The sequence below is a fragment of the Sebastes fasciatus genome, chromosome 9 (assembly GCF_043250625.1).
Source record: "Sebastes fasciatus isolate fSebFas1 chromosome 9, fSebFas1.pri, whole genome shotgun sequence".
NCBI classification, from domain to species: Eukaryota; Metazoa; Chordata; class Actinopteri; order Perciformes; family Sebastidae; genus Sebastes; species Sebastes fasciatus.
In genome coordinates this window covers 22,825,304-22,842,435 of record NC_133803.1, presented here as the reverse complement: position 1 = coordinate 22,842,435, position 17,132 = coordinate 22,825,304, and the positions used below count along the sequence as shown (strand labels likewise).

General features: G+C 41.2%; 2 protein-coding genes across 2 annotated transcripts; both read right to left on the bottom strand.

Annotated features, from left to right (window-relative positions):
* Positions 1-1,976: 1,976 nt before the first annotated feature.
* cacul1 (CDK2 associated cullin domain 1) lies at positions 1,977-7,898 on the bottom strand. Its single transcript, XM_074646754.1, has 8 exons — positions 7,387-7,898; positions 7,060-7,186; positions 5,674-5,776; positions 5,491-5,586; positions 4,496-4,598; positions 4,153-4,242; positions 3,428-3,566; positions 1,977-3,315 (listed from the first exon to the last, which is right to left on the bottom strand). Exons 1-8 carry the CDS (start codon positions 7,718-7,720, stop codon positions 3,276-3,278), a joined length of 1,032 nt encoding a protein of 343 aa, XP_074502855.1. The 5' UTR covers positions 7,721-7,898; the 3' UTR covers positions 1,977-3,275.
* A 1,729-nt stretch (positions 7,899-9,627) lies between these two features.
* Positions 9,628-17,089, bottom strand: sirt1 (sirtuin 1). Its single transcript, XM_074646748.1, has 9 exons — positions 15,418-17,089; positions 13,964-14,086; positions 13,563-13,798; positions 13,282-13,434; positions 12,742-12,889; positions 12,570-12,649; positions 12,096-12,279; positions 11,431-11,958; positions 9,628-11,135 (listed from the first exon to the last, which is right to left on the bottom strand). Exons 1-9 carry the CDS (start codon positions 15,785-15,787, stop codon positions 10,846-10,848), a joined length of 2,112 nt encoding a protein of 703 aa, XP_074502849.1. The 5' UTR covers positions 15,788-17,089; the 3' UTR covers positions 9,628-10,845.
* Positions 17,090-17,132: the final 43 nt, after the last annotated feature.

Below are 17,132 nucleotides of genomic sequence, written 5' to 3'. Positions count from 1 at the left end.
AGGGGGGTAAAGGGATTCCTCCTCCAGGGGTCCGTCAGAGGCCTCCATCCTACAGAATTAGAAGCCCCTTGTTGAGCCTCCCAGACACTAATGTTAACACAGCAGATTAACAGCACTTATCAATTTCCAAAGCACTAATGTTGTGTGTATTCTAGGGGTGTAAGAAAATATTGAATATCGCGATATGTTTTGTAATACTGTAACGATTCTCAAAAACATCATATTGATTTTTAATTAATAGTTTACATGCAAAGATTAACTCAGTCCAAAAAAATGTTTCATTGTCAAAGAGATGCGCCCTCTCAGCGTATGTGCCCTCTCAAAGTAGTGCTTTTATGTTGGATGTTACAGGGACTATGATAAATGCAAATACAGATCCCTCTGTTCTGATTGCATAAAAAAGTAAAAATTGTATTCAGATTTTATGCATATAGTGGTGTGTTCTTTATATGACAGTTTTCCTCAAATTAGATTGCAATACATCGCCTTGCTTACAGCAGTGATTCTCAAAGTGGGGTCCGCAAATAATTGCTATAAATTATAAAATTGTGCTGTATCATTAAAAAGTGTATATCTACAAATGGGGAGCATATTGTGTCATTACTCCCTCCCACGTTAGCTTTGGGCCAATAGAAACTCTGATTGATTATTGTGACACACAGCGATAAGTTCATTATTTTTAAGTTGAAGCACTCACTGAAAGTCAGCTTTAAATAAGTGAGTTTAAATATCTGGATTTATTAGGACTATTTACAGCTTTCATTTTCTGAAAGCTGTTAACCCTTTGAGACCCGCGATCCCGACCGACTTAACTGTCTTTCAGAGGCTGTAGCAGATTTAGAGCTAGAGTGAATGTACTGATATCATATGAAACTAGAAGACCCAAGGAATCCACTGGTACCAACCATGTCATGCCAGCTTGTTCCTCAAGATCTTGGTGTCTTAAGGTGGTATTTTGGAGGGATTTGGTTAAATTTAGCACCAAATCTGAGTAACAAATGGTATCAACCCAAAAATTACTGCAACAATTTATGAGACATAAGAGAGCATGGGAATGGCCATCATATACTTCGATCATAATGTTCTAAGCTCTTCTGATTTATGACTACAACTTGACACATAGTGCTGTACCCCCCTAAAAAAGACAAAAATGGGTCTATTGTGGGTCTCAGATGGTATAAGATCAATTACTTGAAATGTAGGCTATAAATGCTGTCAAGTTGAGTCCAAATGCAATTTGAATAAAATCTCCCCTCTGTTTAAAGATATATTAGTACTAACATTCAATAACATTGCAAATTTCTCTGCTGTGGGACTAATAGAGGATGATCTCATCTTATCTTAACATGATTCAAATTGAAATGTGTTTCTGTTTCTCCCAATGAAACATGTCTGTAGTATTTAGGTTGAACAGTTTTAGAATACCAATAGTTCCCATGGCATCTAAGAGTACAAATGTTAAGATTAAGATCAAGAGGGGGTCCTTAGAAAATTGTCTCCCCTATATAGCGTCCCTAGCCCCAAAAAATTTGAGAACCCCCAGCTTACAGTAATATATTGAATCGTAACCTCTGTATCATGATACGTATCGTATCGCCAGATTCTTGCCAATACACAGCCCTAGTGTGTTGTAAAAAAAAAGGTGGTAAAACATCTGGCTTCAAGGATTTTATTGGTTTTAGAAAAAAGATTTATTTGCAACATATTTCTGGAACAGCATTTGAGCCAAGTGGAAGTTTATTCACAGTTGTTCAGTTGTTTTTCAACATGGATATTTTTTGCAGCATGTTAGAGAGAAAGTGATATCTCAGCAAGTAAATCAGTACGTCCAGTGTTTGGCATCTGCAGTCAGTCTGACTTTCTTCTACTTCTTCAGGTTTATCGTAATGCCTACTTATTGAAGAGAAAGACATTTGTCAAGACCCAGATTTTAAATCTTGAATAGTGAAAAACAAAACCACCTCTGTGCCCCACGATTAATGAAATTAGTTTATTTGAAAGTCAACGAGAACCATTTTCAAGACTCACAGAAACCAAAAGCAAGCCTGAGCGTCTACACTTAAAACAGTGTAAGACATTGTATCAAATACTATTCATGTGAATCATTTAACAAAAATGCATCTGTGACAAAAGCTAGTGTACACTGACTCACTATGCAAAGACCAAAAACTATTTACATCATGAACAGGCTATACATGTTAGGAACATTTAATGCACAAGTACGCCAGACTCGGGCCATCCATGCATCAGATTTGATGTATTTACAGTTTAGGGATGAATTAGGCAAGTTGTCAAACAAACTGTAGTAAAATTAGGAAATTGTCAAACACTATTCTGTTGTTGTTTAAGCTGTCTGGCAAACAGTGTAATGTCCTAAATGGCAATCCCTACCAATCCTACATGCAAGGCTAACACAGACAGGTGATATTTAAAGTTAAATTTGACTCAAGCCCAACAAACAAACAAACAAACAAACAAACAAGTCAACCAAAGCTCAAAACTTGCTAGTATCAAAAAATTAAATGGCTCAGTGACTCAGACAGTATACAACATTAACAATGTCAGCTTGAATCCAATGCATTATATATATAAAAAGAAAAAAATCCTCTTTGGCGTAACAGGAAAATACAATCCGGTTTACCAACACAGTAAAGGCAACATGAAGAAGAGAATCATAGTTGAGTCAATGACTTAGTTCCCCTTGCTCTCATTTCTTTCCACACTCATTTGTGTTGAGTCAAGCCACTGGGTTACTGACACAGTGGGTGAAACTGAGGGAGTTGTAGTATTATCACATGGACAGTTTTATTAGCAGCAATAGAAAGTGTTGATTAGCCCAGTCTATCAAAAAGACACTTCCATGTTAAAGGTTAGGAATGAAATACCCATCATCAGCCTATCCCTCGTTAGGATATCCGATCAGAAGGCACCATGAAGGCACTCTTCAAATGAGGAGAACATGACGAAACCAATCTCAGCGCACACAGCAGCATCCCACAAATACTGAAGCTGGATGCATCATTATCACAGAGGGAAGCACCATAATGGAAGTCTGTGTGCTTTTTCTTTTTAGTGCAGTAAGATTAAGCTTCTGCTCAACAACCCAACATCATGTTCTCTTTGTTGTTCACAGTGTTTTGTGACCTTGAGTCGAGGGAGATGAAACTGACACATTGTCAACATTGTACCAAGTGCAGTGAGCCAACTTGTGATAAAGATGTAGGAGGCACAGTAATAGTTCTGCAACAAATCTGGCGGCGACGGCGGCGCTGCCATCAGGAGTCATCGCTGGCCCGTTTGCGAGACTGGTCACCTCTGGAAAACAAAAACACGTCACATCAGTGATTTAAAGTAAAGCGCTTACCCAAAAAATTGTGTTTATGTTCAGACTGGGACTATCTGAGACTGATGCGTCAGAAAAACAGACCGCGGAAATCCGTTCATGGAGAGCTCCATCTGTAACTTCTGGTCGTGAGCGGCGTAGTCCGGCAGCAGAGACTCCACAGCAGGAGGGTTGATTTGGGGAATAAACCCAGAGAAGAGAGCCGGGGCTAACTGGGCCCAGTCTGAAACAGAGGAACACGTGTAGTGCAGCTTATTCTGAAGGCGGAGGAAATAAACCAATATTTCTGTTTTGTTTGCTATAGTGGAGGCAAAAAGATTACACTAGCTTTCAGCAGAAACGCGATTACATGACTAGAGATGCACCACTCCTACTTATTCAGTCCTGATAGAGATACCTGGGCTTTGGGTATCGATACCGAGTACCGATCAGATACCAGTGTTTAATTAATAAACTGCATGCCTCACTGTATGGAAGTGACTGGATCAGGCTTGACTTAAGCATTACTTTCCTAACTTTGTAAAACAAAATGTAACAAATTAATACTGAATTGTATTAAAATAATAAATCTTACACCTGCAACTTGGTAAAAAAAGTCTTAAAAATTAACAACAAAACCTTTTTAATGCAGCAACAAATTGATCAAAACTTAAAAATTCCAGTATATAATTTACTTTGTATATATCGATACCCGATCCAGCTATTTGAGTCAGTATTGTTCCGATATCCGATCCGGTATTGGTGCATCCCTATAAATAACACTTAAGCAGACAATACAACCCTCAATAATAACAATGAACATAGCTCACCTGGTCGGAGGCTGTAGAGGCCTTTAACCACGCTGGCCATTGTAGATGGCTGCACTTGAAACGGCATGGAATGAGCTTTGATGAGAAGAGCTGAACATGAACAAGAAAAGAATCAATTAAAAAACACAAATATTTCAGAAGTCGTGTGTGTTAGTGAAGAATTAAGTCTTCTGTAGGTGCAGTTCCCACGTCCTGAATCAAAAATCCTGCACTTTCGAGGATAAGAGAGCACAATGGGCTGAGATAAAACATCTGCCCCTCGATTTAGCCAAATGTAGATTATACATTTTGTTCACAAACATCATGATAGCCATCAGGGCTTCAAATGAAGCAATGCACTCACGCATCAGTGTGTTCACATGTATTTCTGCGACGTGATCGGCAAACAGCTTCATCAGATCCTCTCTGAGGTCTCTGTTCAGCTTTGACTCGATGTAGAACTTGTTCTGAAAACATTGAACATGAAAAACAATTGAGAAAAAGAGTTATGCCGTAGCACAAGACTATACTTCTGTTGCACGGAATGAATAAATTTCACTTAAAAGGGACTGTTTGTAAGAATCAGAAATGCTTGTTAACAGCGACACCCGTGGCCGTTAAGACAACGAAAGTCAGCGTCGGGCTCGCGCTTGTGCTCGCTCTAAATAGACATGAACGAGCATCGCTCAAAACAGTGAGGCGACATACGTCAGCTAAAACCACAATATCACTCTATATTTCAGCTGCTTGGCAGTAATGTTAGCTGACCAGACGAAGGTCTCTCCATGAATCACTGCTGATCCTAGTGTTCGCTTTTTCTGCTTCAGCCTCACGACAGCGGCCGGAGGGAGACACCGGCACCCGGTCGGACACAATAACGTTTCTCGCTGCGGAGCCCCGTCACTTCACAAGACACGGAAAACCTCTGTCGGTCTGGAGGAGCTGCATGATTTATTTCTGCACAAACGTCCACTGTACATTCACTAGATATTCTCAGAGCTACGAAGTCTTCTGCAGTGTGTAGTGTGCGCGCATGCACGTGAGGTGGAGCGAGCTGTGAGTGAAGGCAAGCAGGCAGCGGAGCAGAGTACAGCAGAGACTCCGGCCCTGGAGAACAAAGCTACAGTCTCCCCTGCGTCCTCCGACCACGGCCAACACTGTTTTGCAAGACGGGCTTCACTAGATATAACTTTGAGGTTTTGTGCTTGGTGTAGTTTATGTTGGAGTCTTGTCTAAACAGCGTAGCCACACGCGAGCGCGCATGGGACACCGACCCGGGTGATTTATACCTGTAAGAAGTTACAGTTAAAGTCCCTTTAATAGTCCAAGATATTTGACAGAAAAAAAAAAGATGCCTACCAAGTACATAAATACAGGAACTATACATTGAAGAGAAGCTGTGTATTGCGTCAGCGCAACATTAAAGTTCTCAATGAAGTCCTCAGGTGGGCTGGCCTGGAAAACAAGAATAAAAGTATTAGTCATTTCATAGTTTATTTATGTGCTTTATATAATAATTCCCTTGTATTTGGATTTGCTTACTTGTAGATGGGTAGAAACCTGCTGCAGATGATTTGTTATTTTTAACGTCAAATCATTGTAGAGCAGCTCAGAGTGCTGCTGACAGACACACTTGTAGACGTAACTAGGAAAACAAAGCAGAGAAACTCAGACCGGTAAAGAAATGTAACTTGTCTTCACTTTTAAAAAGGAAAACTGGAAGTCATAATCTTCGTTCTATGGACATTTTGCAATTTGTTGTCCCCAAAGCACGAACTGAATTGGGAAAGAAAGCTTTTAGGTTTTCGGCAACTACTGCTTGGAATAATGTACAATCTGATCTTCAACTTCAAAACTTAGTTACCTTGAATGAGTTTAAGGCTCTGGGGAAATCGCTGCAGTCCAGGTTGTCTGTGTGCAAGTGTTTTGTATGAGCAAGTTTTAAAAGGGACTGTTTGTAACTTCTTGCACGTATAAATCACCCGGGTTGGTGTCCCATGCACGCTCGCAAATGCATGTCGCGTGTGGCTACGCTGTTCAGACTCAGACTCCAACACAAACTACACGGAAGCACCAAAACCGCAAAGTTATATCTAGTGAAGCCTGTCTGTTAAACAGTGTTGGCCGCGGTCGGAGGACGCGGGGGAGACCGTAGCTTTGGTCTCCAGGGCCGGAGTCTCTGCTGTACTCTGCCTGCTTGCATTCACTCAGCTCACTCCACCTCACGTGCATGCGTGCACACTACACACTGCCGAATAGTTAGTTTAGCTCTGAGAATATCTAGAAATAAATGCTGCAGCTCCTCCAGACCAACAGAGGTTTTCCGTGTCTTGTGAAGTGACGGGGCTCCGCAGCGAGAAACGTTATCGTCTCCGACCAAAACTCCGGTGTCTCCTCTGTTCCCTCCGGCCGCGAGGCTGAAGCAGGAAATGCCAACACTAGGATCAGCAGTGATTCATGGAGAGACCTTCGTCTGGTCAGCTAATATTACTGCCAAGCAGGTGAAATATAGAGTGATATTGTGGTTTTAGCTGATGTGTGTCGCCTCACTGTTTTGAGCGATGCTCGTTCATGTCTATGTAGAGCGAGCACAAGCGCGAGCCCGACGCTGACTTTCATTGACTTAACGGTGTCGCTGTTAACAAGCATTTCTGATTCTTACAAACAGTCCCTTTAAAGTTGTTAATTTATGTGTTGTCTGTCACTTTCACTAAAACTGTCTTGCTGCTATCTTGGCCACGGTCTCCCTTTGTAAAAGAGATCTTTGATCTCAATGGGACTAACCTGGTTTTAATGAAAAGGAAAATAATAATAATAAATCCAGCATTACCTGTGATGCACATGGCATAATGTATAGGGCATCCTTGAGGCAACATAAATCAGTGAGAAAATCTGGCCCTCGCTCAGGTGTGTGTTTACCTATCTTACCTGTATATCTGTGCATAAGACACAGAGATGTGGTCTGTGGGATTCTGAATCAGCAGACGGTCTATTGCCTTCTCCAGGTTTGGCCAGTGGTTTTTCCGGTAGTCTTCTACAGCCATTGCATTCAGAACTGAGTGAGAAAGAGGACAACTGGTCAGCAACATGACTGTGATCAAAACCATCAGGCCTAACAAGAGCGACTGTCTTCTACCAGGAGCATCAGTCTACACATGATTAGTGCTATTGCAGCAGGCCGATGTGCAGAGTGACTGCAGGATGTCAGGCCTGCAGCTGTGTGACACTGTCTGCTCTTTATCATGTTGTACTTACGGAACTTGGAAGTAGAGTCGAGGGTGAATTTGCCCTCAGCAGCGGCTGGAGGAGCCGTGCAGTCAGTCTCGCTGACTTCGCTGCTCTCACTGCCTGAATCCGAGTCCATGAACTTTGACCCCGCGGTGCTGCTGCTGCTGCTGCCGGTCCACATCAGCTTCCCCCGTCGAGTCCCCGGTTCTCCTCCTCCCGGTACCGGTACCGTGGTTACCTCCGCCAGCTGGCTGCTCAGAAACGAGCGGACCTTGCTGCTGCTGCTGCTGCTGCTGCTCGCACAGTAGTTGTGGTTGTGATCGTCTTTTAGGTCCAAACTGTCATCTTCCATCGCCTCCATGTTCACAACCGGTCCTGTGTGCTTGAAGCCTGAAGTCAACCCAGAAACATGTCTGGTAAAGATGTAAAGACAACAAACTGTCAGGCGTCTCCGGTGGTGTCCATCTCGGTTCAACTGTTAACTGAATCTTTACGACATGCCGTATTACAGGACAGTTGGTTAGCTATCATCTAGAGATGTGTCGGTTATGAACGAGCAGGTTCAAAGAGCCGGCTCTTTTAAAGGGACTATTTGTATCTTTCAGAATTGCTTGTTAACAGCGACACCTGTGGCCATTAAGTCAACGAAAGTCAGCGTCGGGCTCGCGCTTGCTCGCTCTATATAGACATGAACGAGCATCGCTCAAAACAGTGAGGCGACACACGTCAGCTAAAACCACAATATCACTCTATATTTCAGCTGCTTGGCAGTAATGTTAGCTGACCAGATGGAGGTCTCTCCATGAATCAATGCTGATACTGTGTTTGCTTCTCCTGCCTCAGCACAGGCTGAGGCAGCGGGGCTCCGCAGCGAGAAACTCGTCTCCCTCCGCCCGCAGCTAGAGTGAGCAGGGAGACACCAGCACCCGGTCGGTAACGAGACGATAACGTGTCTCGCTGCGGAGCCCCGTCACTTCACAAGACACGGAAAACCTCTGTTGGTCTGGAGGAGCTGCAGTATTTATGTCTGCACAAACGTCCACTGTACTTTCACTAGATATTCTCAGAGCTTAACTAACTCTTCTGCAGTGTGGAGTGAGCGCTCGTTCACGTCTAGAGGTGGAGCGAGTACGCGAGAACGCGCACGCTGTGAGTGAAGGCAGGCAGGCAGAGGAGCGGGGACGCTGGCCACACGCGAGCGCGCATATGCGAGCACGCACGTGTCCCGACCCGGTACATTTATACGCTTAAAAAGTTACAAACAGTCCTTTTAAGTGTACCATAAGATGGTGAATGGACTTGCATTTATATAGTGCTTTTCTAGTCTTCCTACCACTCAAAGCACTTTACACTACATGTCAGCATTCACCCGGCGTGCTGATGGTCTACAGGTACAGAGCAGGAGGGAGAGGAGGAGAGAAAGAGAGAGAGGAGTACGGTGCGCAATTAGCAGACAAGATGAGTGACAGTCGGAAACGAAGCAGCATGTAAAATTATGGTATTCTGGAAATTATAAGGTTTAGTATAATTATATTGAATAATTTAAGTGATATATGCGCACCAATACTAATCATAAGTCAAAACAGCTCTAAATTTGGCTGAATTATAAAAAGGCAGAAGTGGTAAAATGAAAAGCCGTTTGGGAGCCGAAAGAGCCGGCTCTTCTTGTTGAGCTGAGCCAAATGATCTGGCTCAATAAAAAGAGACGGAATTCCCATCACTACTGTTAACAGAATTTTTACGACATGCCGTATTACGGGACAGTTGAAAAAAAAAGAAAACAGGGAAATGTAGTTCTAAAAGACTTCAGCTAAATAAAGAAGCAGGATTTATGGTAACGTTATAGTCAAGTGGGACCGTGTACAAGTATTTTAAAGTCTAAATATGAAAGAACCGACTGTTAACAGATAGATTATCTTGATATTATAACTAAATGATACATACTGCTCATGTGCAGAACCAGGAAGGGTTAGTAATGGTACTCCACTAACAAACACACAAAACATCCCCCCAGGCTTTATCCACACTCTGCTAAAGATAAATCCTGACATATTGCACTGTTTTGCTGTTATAAAAGGCCCTTTTCTCAGACTATAATGTTGAAATGATCGTGGAAGCCCTCTCAAGCCCCATAAAGAGGAATGAGGAACTGGCAGGCTGAGCTCAGAGGCCTCTAGGTGGCTCCACTAGTCACCAGGTTGTGAAGATGTTGATGTAAACAACACCTGGCTGGCTGGAGTGAGTATGAAATAACAGAAATTGTCAGTGTTTTTCATTCTTTTCTTTTTTTTACTGAGAACCCGCAGAATAGATAACAACTATAAGGATGTAAAAAAACAACTCCTTAAACCGTAAACAAAACATTATCTTGAAAATGTGAACTATGTTGGTGTAGAGAGTATACCTTTATCCAACACATTGGCTCAAATATGTCTATTTACCCAACACTTAATCTTTACAGGCAGTAGACTCCCTCTGTATAATGAATGTCTTTAACTCTATATTCTATGAAAAGTGACATGGGCAACAAAACCGCTTTTTATAAGAAAGGAAAAAAAGTGCCATTTTTTTCAATGTGAACTCATTGAATATATTCCTAAGGCTTAATATTACAACTTAGTATAACTTTGTATAACTATCATCTACTCTTTGATGAGTATGTCTCACATCAGAGTATAAAAATAAAAGGCTTGACCATAAAAAGTAGCTGCCACATGTCGGAAGGAACACCTTTTCAATAGTTATATTTTTTCCAAGATTTAAATGACAGGTTAAACATACAAAGCTTATGACAACATAGGAGCGTGTTGATAAAGTGTTCTTTGGTCTAAAATTAAAGAGTACTGTTCTTTTTTTTCTAGCATTTACCCTCATGAAAGGGCAGAGCTGAACATTTATATTGCAAGTTAGACAATGTGTTCAAGTAAACCATCTGAAGATTTATGTATGTGTCTGAAACTCATAGTACCCCACTACACAGACAGTAGGCTTGTATATATTTACATGTTTCCCAATGGTAACATGAACCACCTCTAAAACACAACAAAGACCACAGCTGACTTCACACTATGGACTGAGACATACTGTATGAAGTCTTTGCTTTTATAATGACTGAAATTTAGGAATTAAAGCTTAATCTAGTGTTGCATTCACAGTACGCTGCAGTGGATGTATCAGAAGAAGAATTTCTCAAAATGTGAATGAAAATTCGATGAGCACATGGAAAGAAATCCTAAAAAGAAAAAAGCTACTGCAATCTGTTTAGTAAGTAGTATACAGTATGATGTTTCAGACACAATGCATGTGACCAAACTGGGCACATAAAAAAAAATAAAATAAAAAAAATTGCTGCATATTCACACAAAGTTGTCACGCAATTTCAACTTTATGAAAAATAATAGTAAGGTTGATGAGTCAAAAATATACGAAACATATATATATATATAAAAAAGACAATTAGTGCTTTGTCGACAGGGTACTTTACATTTAAAGCGGCGTGGTGCTCTGAGTCTTTTCAGAAGTATTGTCTGTCTGCACACTTGACGTGGCCTCATTGGCTAAAGTGTGTTGTATTGTGTCTCTGAGGCTTGTCTCTCCATCCGCTGCTAGTGTGTCGGCTGCCTCCGGCTCGCTGTCGTCTTCCACCCCATCTGCACTGCATTCAGACTCGTCACTGTCACTCCCGCAGGAGCTCGACGTCTCATCTTCAGAGTCGGAGTAAACCTCAGCCCCATGGAAGATATAGTGATTTGGTGTTTGAAACAGGTACTGGCCTGCTGTGGGAAACAACACAAACAATTTACAGTGCTGAAATCAATATCTGAAGAAGATTTTAAAGAATTTATAATTATGTGGATTAACATGTATTTTCCTGCTGCATGGGGGAAAAAAATAATCTATTGTTGAGGAAATATCTAATTAGTAGGATGAATTGGTTAGCACGTGTTTAAACACATGATGCCTCACTTTCAAATACATCGAAATATAAAATATATTTATAATGATAAAAACACACACACTTGTTAATTATAGTAAACAGTGTTGTTTGGTCTACCATAGTCTAAAGCTTACTCTCAAGGCGTTTGCTGATTGGACTTCTGTTGATTCGACTCATCCAGCATCGTCTACGAAATTCAAGGTTGGAGGTTTGGCTCTTTACTTCAGCGGCCTCCTCTTTTGGTGCGTCTTCTGCTGGTAACTCGGAAGGCTCAGCCGTCTCTTCACTGGGACACTGCGCATTTGGACAAGGCTCTGGAGGTGGAACATTATTACCAGCAGTGTCTGTGAAATTCAGATTTTCTGTCTCCTCTGAAGGCTTAGTTACTGAGTCTGTACTGTGCTGCTTCTGCTCCTCCTGAGCTGCATCACTGGAAGCAGGCAATGCCTCACTTGGTGGCTGTTCTGGTAGCCGAGGGGGTTTCTCTGTGGTCTCAGTGAGTCTTACAGTGTTGAAGCAGAGCTGCTCAAAGTTCCCACTCAACCGATGACAGAGCTCGTTGACAATGACATCGCAGTCCCCAAGTAGCTCAACGTCAAAGTTGAGGTGAGGCAGCTGCTCTCTATTGATCAGGACCTGAGGCACTTCATGAGGAATGGAGTCTGGACGGGATGAAGAAAAGAGAAAAAGGTTACATGTTGTATGTTTGGATTCATTGCAGGCAGACACGATAAAAACATATTGGTTATAGCGTACATCTTAAAGAAAACAGAAATCCATTCATCTGAACAAAACATACTTGGGATGAGGGCAACTGGTCGGACTTTGAGTGAAGAGCCAATGACAATCAAGAGGTCCACCTCATCTTTATCTTGCTTCATAGCTCTGTGGAACATTTCTGGAAGATTCTCTCCAAAGAAGACAATGTCAGGTTTCATGATGGCCAGGGGAATATCTGGACACCGTGGACAACGAGGGACAACCTACAGGATGAATTTATGTTATTAGCATTATAACAAGATATTCTTAAAGGAGTGTTGAAGCTGAAAACCATATCACATTTTAAAACATGTACGTGTACTACTGTCAGGATATGGTGACAGCTTGAGCAAAAACGACAAAAGTGATTTTCATTATAGTTACCAACTGTAGCTTTAAATGCAGTCTAAAAAAAATGTTAACCTAAATCTTGACAGCCGTGCTAGCATCAGGTTGTTCTTTTATAGTTCTGTAGTTGTCATTGCAAAGATTGAGTATCGACTGCTATAAATACCTGGTTAAAGATGTCTTCCCTTATAGCTTCACAATCCACTTTGTGTTTACAGACGAGACAGGAAGCAGTTGCAAACGACCCTGAAATTAAAGTTAATGATGATTTTCACCAATACCATGGACAGAACTATATAACAAATAAGCAAGATCCATCTATTAGCTGTATCACTTACCATGACACTGGATAATCCGCTGAACTCCAGCCACTTGTTCTAAGGTATCAATGTTTTGTGTGTAATTGCGCAGCAGCTTCCCCTGCTTATCCAGCATAGATATGAATTTGTGACAGGGTGAAGGCTGGAACTGACCAGGGTAGATCTCCTGTAACAAAGAGGATGCATTCAACACTTGGACCAACTCCCAAGCTTGCTATAAATCGTGAATATTACCCAGATAAGCTAAGTCTTGGAACACAAATTGGACCTTTTAACACCAAATGAATATAAATGCAGCCCAGTAGCCTATGGAAAAGTTCAACCTCATGACTGCAGGTGACTTCTTCTTTGACTGTGAGTGACTTCTGTATTTATGCATATCATCTATGTAGCACCTTGCAGAGTTTTATGTGAGAATGTTTAATTTTTAATACATCATTTTAACAAAGTTTACTATCTTATTACATCAGGTTCTTAGTTGGGGGGTGATCAAATCATGTTTTATGCATTGTTAGCAACTTTGATTTGCACAAAAGCAAGTGGACAAAATGAACAAACCTTAGCAAACTTGAAAAAGGGTCTTGGGTCCCGTCTGAAGTATTCAATGTCAAACATAGCTTGAGGGTCTGGAAGATCAGGAAAATCTACAGCTAGTCGTGCATAAATTCCATCTCTGGAGCGAAAGTCTGGTATTCCACATGAAACGGACACCTACAGAAAAAAAAAAACGCACAGGCATTCTGACTTAATATCATGAACATTGGTACTACTGTATGTATTCACTCAGACAAATGGTAATTCAAACAGTACCACTGTATAATATTACTGTAAATGCATACCCCAGCACCAGTCAGCACAAGGATCCTTCTACTTTCATGGAGTAGCCTGACCACATCTTCTAAGGTGTTGATATCTTTCCGCTTCTTTCTTTTCGGAGGTTCCGAGATGTTGATGATGATCTGCCACAATGTCATGTCGTCTAAATCTGGTGGGAGTACAGTCTCAGGCAGCAAGTCCCTCAGAATGGTCCTCGGATCGGTCTCTCTGATGTGTTGCTGGATGAAACTGTAGGAACCTGGCCGAGAACACAACATCTCAGTATGACTTGTATTCCACAATGTATATGCTGTGTCACTGCCTGCAATTATAAGGTAGGTAGTTTTAACTGTTTTCTTCTTACTATAGGCATACTATCAGCATACTATTTTTGCCAAATGCTACTCAAATTCTCTTAAGTTACCTATTTGCGGTTGAGGTGTCCAGTCGCTGGAGCTTGCATGTGAGGATCTGTCGTCGTCATCGTTGTTGTGGTCCGGCGTGACAGCCAGACCGTTGGAGGGGAGATCGTCATGTCCAAGGAAATCTGAGTAGAGAGAAGTTTGTAAAATTAACAAATATAACTAAAGATAAGTGGCGTCTATCTCCAATAACCACGATGACCATTTACAACCAATATCCATGGCAACAACCTCATTATGGTACGGTTAACGTAGAGGTCCCATATCGTGCTCATTTTCAGGTTCATACTTGTATTTTGCGTTTCTACTAGAACATGTTTACATGCTGTAATGTTCAAAAAAAACTTTATTTTCCTCATACCGTCGGCCTGACTAAGCCTGTATTTATCCTCTGTCTGAAACGCTCCGTTTTAGCGCATTTTGAAGGAATTGCGACGAAATGCAACAGAACTGCATTGCTAGGCAACAGCTTGGGTCCATGTGTACTTCCTGTGAGCTGATGACATTCACATACACTGCAACCAGGAATAAACTGGGACACATTTAGAAGGTTTACGTTTAAAATTATGTCAAAAGGTCTAAATATATATGTCGATTTGTGACATCACGAATGGGCAGAAATCCTGACGGCTTGTTTCAAATGCAGAGTTTCTGAATACGGGCTGTGTGTATTTCCCTGTGGATTGAGTGTTTCGATACTTTCACAGTATTTAGATTCAAGAGTTTTATTGGCCATTTGCACCTGTGTACATTGGAATTCTGAGCAGTTTACACCGAGTCAGCTTTAAGAAAAGAAAAAAGGTAGAAAAGGCACAAGGTAATTACAGTACAAAATAGGTAGCACATTCAACTCAACACAATAAATAAATAAATTATTAAAATATAAAACGCCCTCAGTGTAGTCAATAAATAAACTAAACTACCCTCTGCATAGGAACAATACAAGTATAGAGTATATATGCTCCATGACCATGTTAAAAGAACTCTCAAAAATATCTTAAAAAAGAAATAATTAATATATTTCAGACAATAACACAGTGGAAGGCAGCATATTGAACAACATCACAGTCCATTCAGTTCATGTGTACTGTGTGTTATATTATATATTTTAAATAGGACTTAAGTCTGCTTTATAATAACAAAAGAAACATGAAAATCTCACTTCTTTTATAACATGGGACCTTTAAGTGAACGATAGTCGGGAAAGAGATGTAAACCGTAAAGTGGCTATCAAAGTTTAGTGCCGTGAAGGAATTAGTCAGTGTCGTGAAATTCCCACAAGATGCGTCACAGAAACTCGCCGGTTAAGTGACGTAAGAAGTGACGTTAACTGTTACATTCTGTGTCTAACTCGCCGGTTGAGTGACGTAGAAAGTGACGTCAACTGTTACATTGTGTCTAACGCGCCGGTTAAGTGACGTAAAACAAGCACAATGAGTCCCGGCTCTTTACATACCAGCCTCCTCCTGCTCGGTTGTCCCCGGTACAGCGCGGTCGTCTAGTCTAACTACCGGTCTGTGTGTCTCTGAGAGCAGCGGCTCATTGTTGTCTCCGTCTGTCTCCGCCGAGGCCTCCTCCTCCTCCTCCTCCTCCTCCTCCATCTCCACCGCCGGCTCTGCTTCCTCCTCCGCCGCTGCTCGCTGCGTACCATCTACCGCCGTCTCCCGGCTCTCTTTAGGCCCCGACACGCTCGATAATTCATCTTCTTTAGCTACTTTGGCTCCTCGGTCAGCTACCGGGCTGATCTTGGACCGTTTCCTGGCCGGTTCTTCCGGACCGGAGGCGCCTGAAGAGGCCGCTCCGAGACTCGTCTCCTCGTCCGCCATCTTGGAGCCCGCAGAGCCGTTGAGCAGATCCTTCGTCTCGAGGACAGCTGGCTCATTTGCATAAGAGCACGTGACGTATCCTCCACCAGTAGACGATGGCTGGAACGGCCCCCTTTTTACGTCGATGACGTAAAACCATAACAAAATATGTGCTGCATTCAGGGCCTTCCAGATATTTCACTTTTTTTGTAAATCAAAAGTAAGCACTCATGACCATGCAAAGTTTTTTTTGGGGGGGGTTTAGAATGGGTTTAGAATTTGTTTTTTTAAATTCAGAAGATTGTTAGCATTTTTTTTATTTTATTAAACAAATTCAAATTTACAAACAACATGGCTTATAGATCATTGCATTCAAGTAAAAGGACAAGGTGCATACAGAACAAGAACAAATAAAATGTGTAAAATTATACATGAAAATAATAATAAATTAAATTAAGGGCTAGGGCTGTACCTGTAATTCATATTCTTCTGTTATGCTAAGAAGTTTCAATGCATTTTTGTTTTTCATGACTTTAAGGGCTTTTATGTAAGAAAGAAACTCAGAATGAAACACATTAAACCTAGGTTTCACTTGTCCACGCAAAGTTGTGAGTAAAACGCAGACGTCAAATGTAAATAGCATGTGAGCCATGTCAATAAAATATTTTACAACTTTTGTATTATTTTATATTATAGACTAAGTTACTGGAGTTACCCTGCACTATACTACTTTTTAACAGTCTCTTCTGCATGTGAGCCATGTCAATAAAATATTTTACAACTTTTGTATTACAGTACATGAACAAAGGAGGGCGGTCTGCAGGACAGATAATAATGCATACAGTTCACTTTCAGAGACTAAGCTCCTGGAGTTACCTTGCACTATATATTCATTTTTAACAGTCTCTTCTGCACTATACTCACTTTTTTTAATAGTTGTGATGTATCCTCCACCAGTAGACGACGGCTGGAACGTCCCCTTTTTACGTCAATGACGTAAAACCATAACAAAATATGTGCTGCATTCAGGGCCTTTCAGATATTTTACTTTTTTTGCTACTGGAGTTACCCTGCACTATAATCATTTTTAACAGTCTCTTCTGCACTATATTCACTTTTTTAATAGTCGTGTATCTCAGCTGTTACCCTGCACTATATTCAGTTTTAACAGTTTTTCTTCATCTCCTTGTATTTTTATATCTGGTATTATATCTTTGTACTTTGCACTACTAACTTTTTTACTGACTTTTTACTAACATGTTTTGCTCTATGGAACTGTGATGCTGGAAACTTAAATATCCCTCGGGATCAATAAAGTTACTATCTATCTATCTATCTGAACACGTTGATACTCGTTAATTACAAC

Excerpts from the sequence above, each read along its gene's own strand:
- cacul1 (XM_074646754.1), bottom strand. The coding sequence starts at position 7,720 with ATGGAGGCGATGGAAGATGACAGTTTGGACCTAAAAGACGATCACAAC. Across the intron at positions 4,243-4,495 it reads ACATGTGAACACACTGATGC|CTCTTCTCATCAAAGCTCAT; the intron begins GTGAGTGCATTG and ends GTTCATGTTCAG. Across the intron at positions 3,567-4,152 it reads CCTCTACAGCCTCCGACCAG|ACTGGGCCCAGTTAGCCCCG; the intron begins GTGAGCTATGTT and ends CCTCTGTTTCAG.
- sirt1 (XM_074646748.1), bottom strand. The coding sequence starts at position 15,787 with ATGGCGGACGAGGAGACGAGTCTCGGAGCGGCCTCTTCAGGCGCCTCC. Across the intron at positions 13,799-13,963 it reads GACACCTCAACCGCAAATAG|GTTCCTACAGTTTCATCCAG; the intron begins GTAACTTAAGAG and ends GTTCTCGGCCAG. Across the intron at positions 12,280-12,569 it reads GGGAAGACATCTTTAACCAG|GTTGTCCCTCGTTGTCCACG; the intron begins GTATTTATAGCA and ends TTCATCCTGTAG.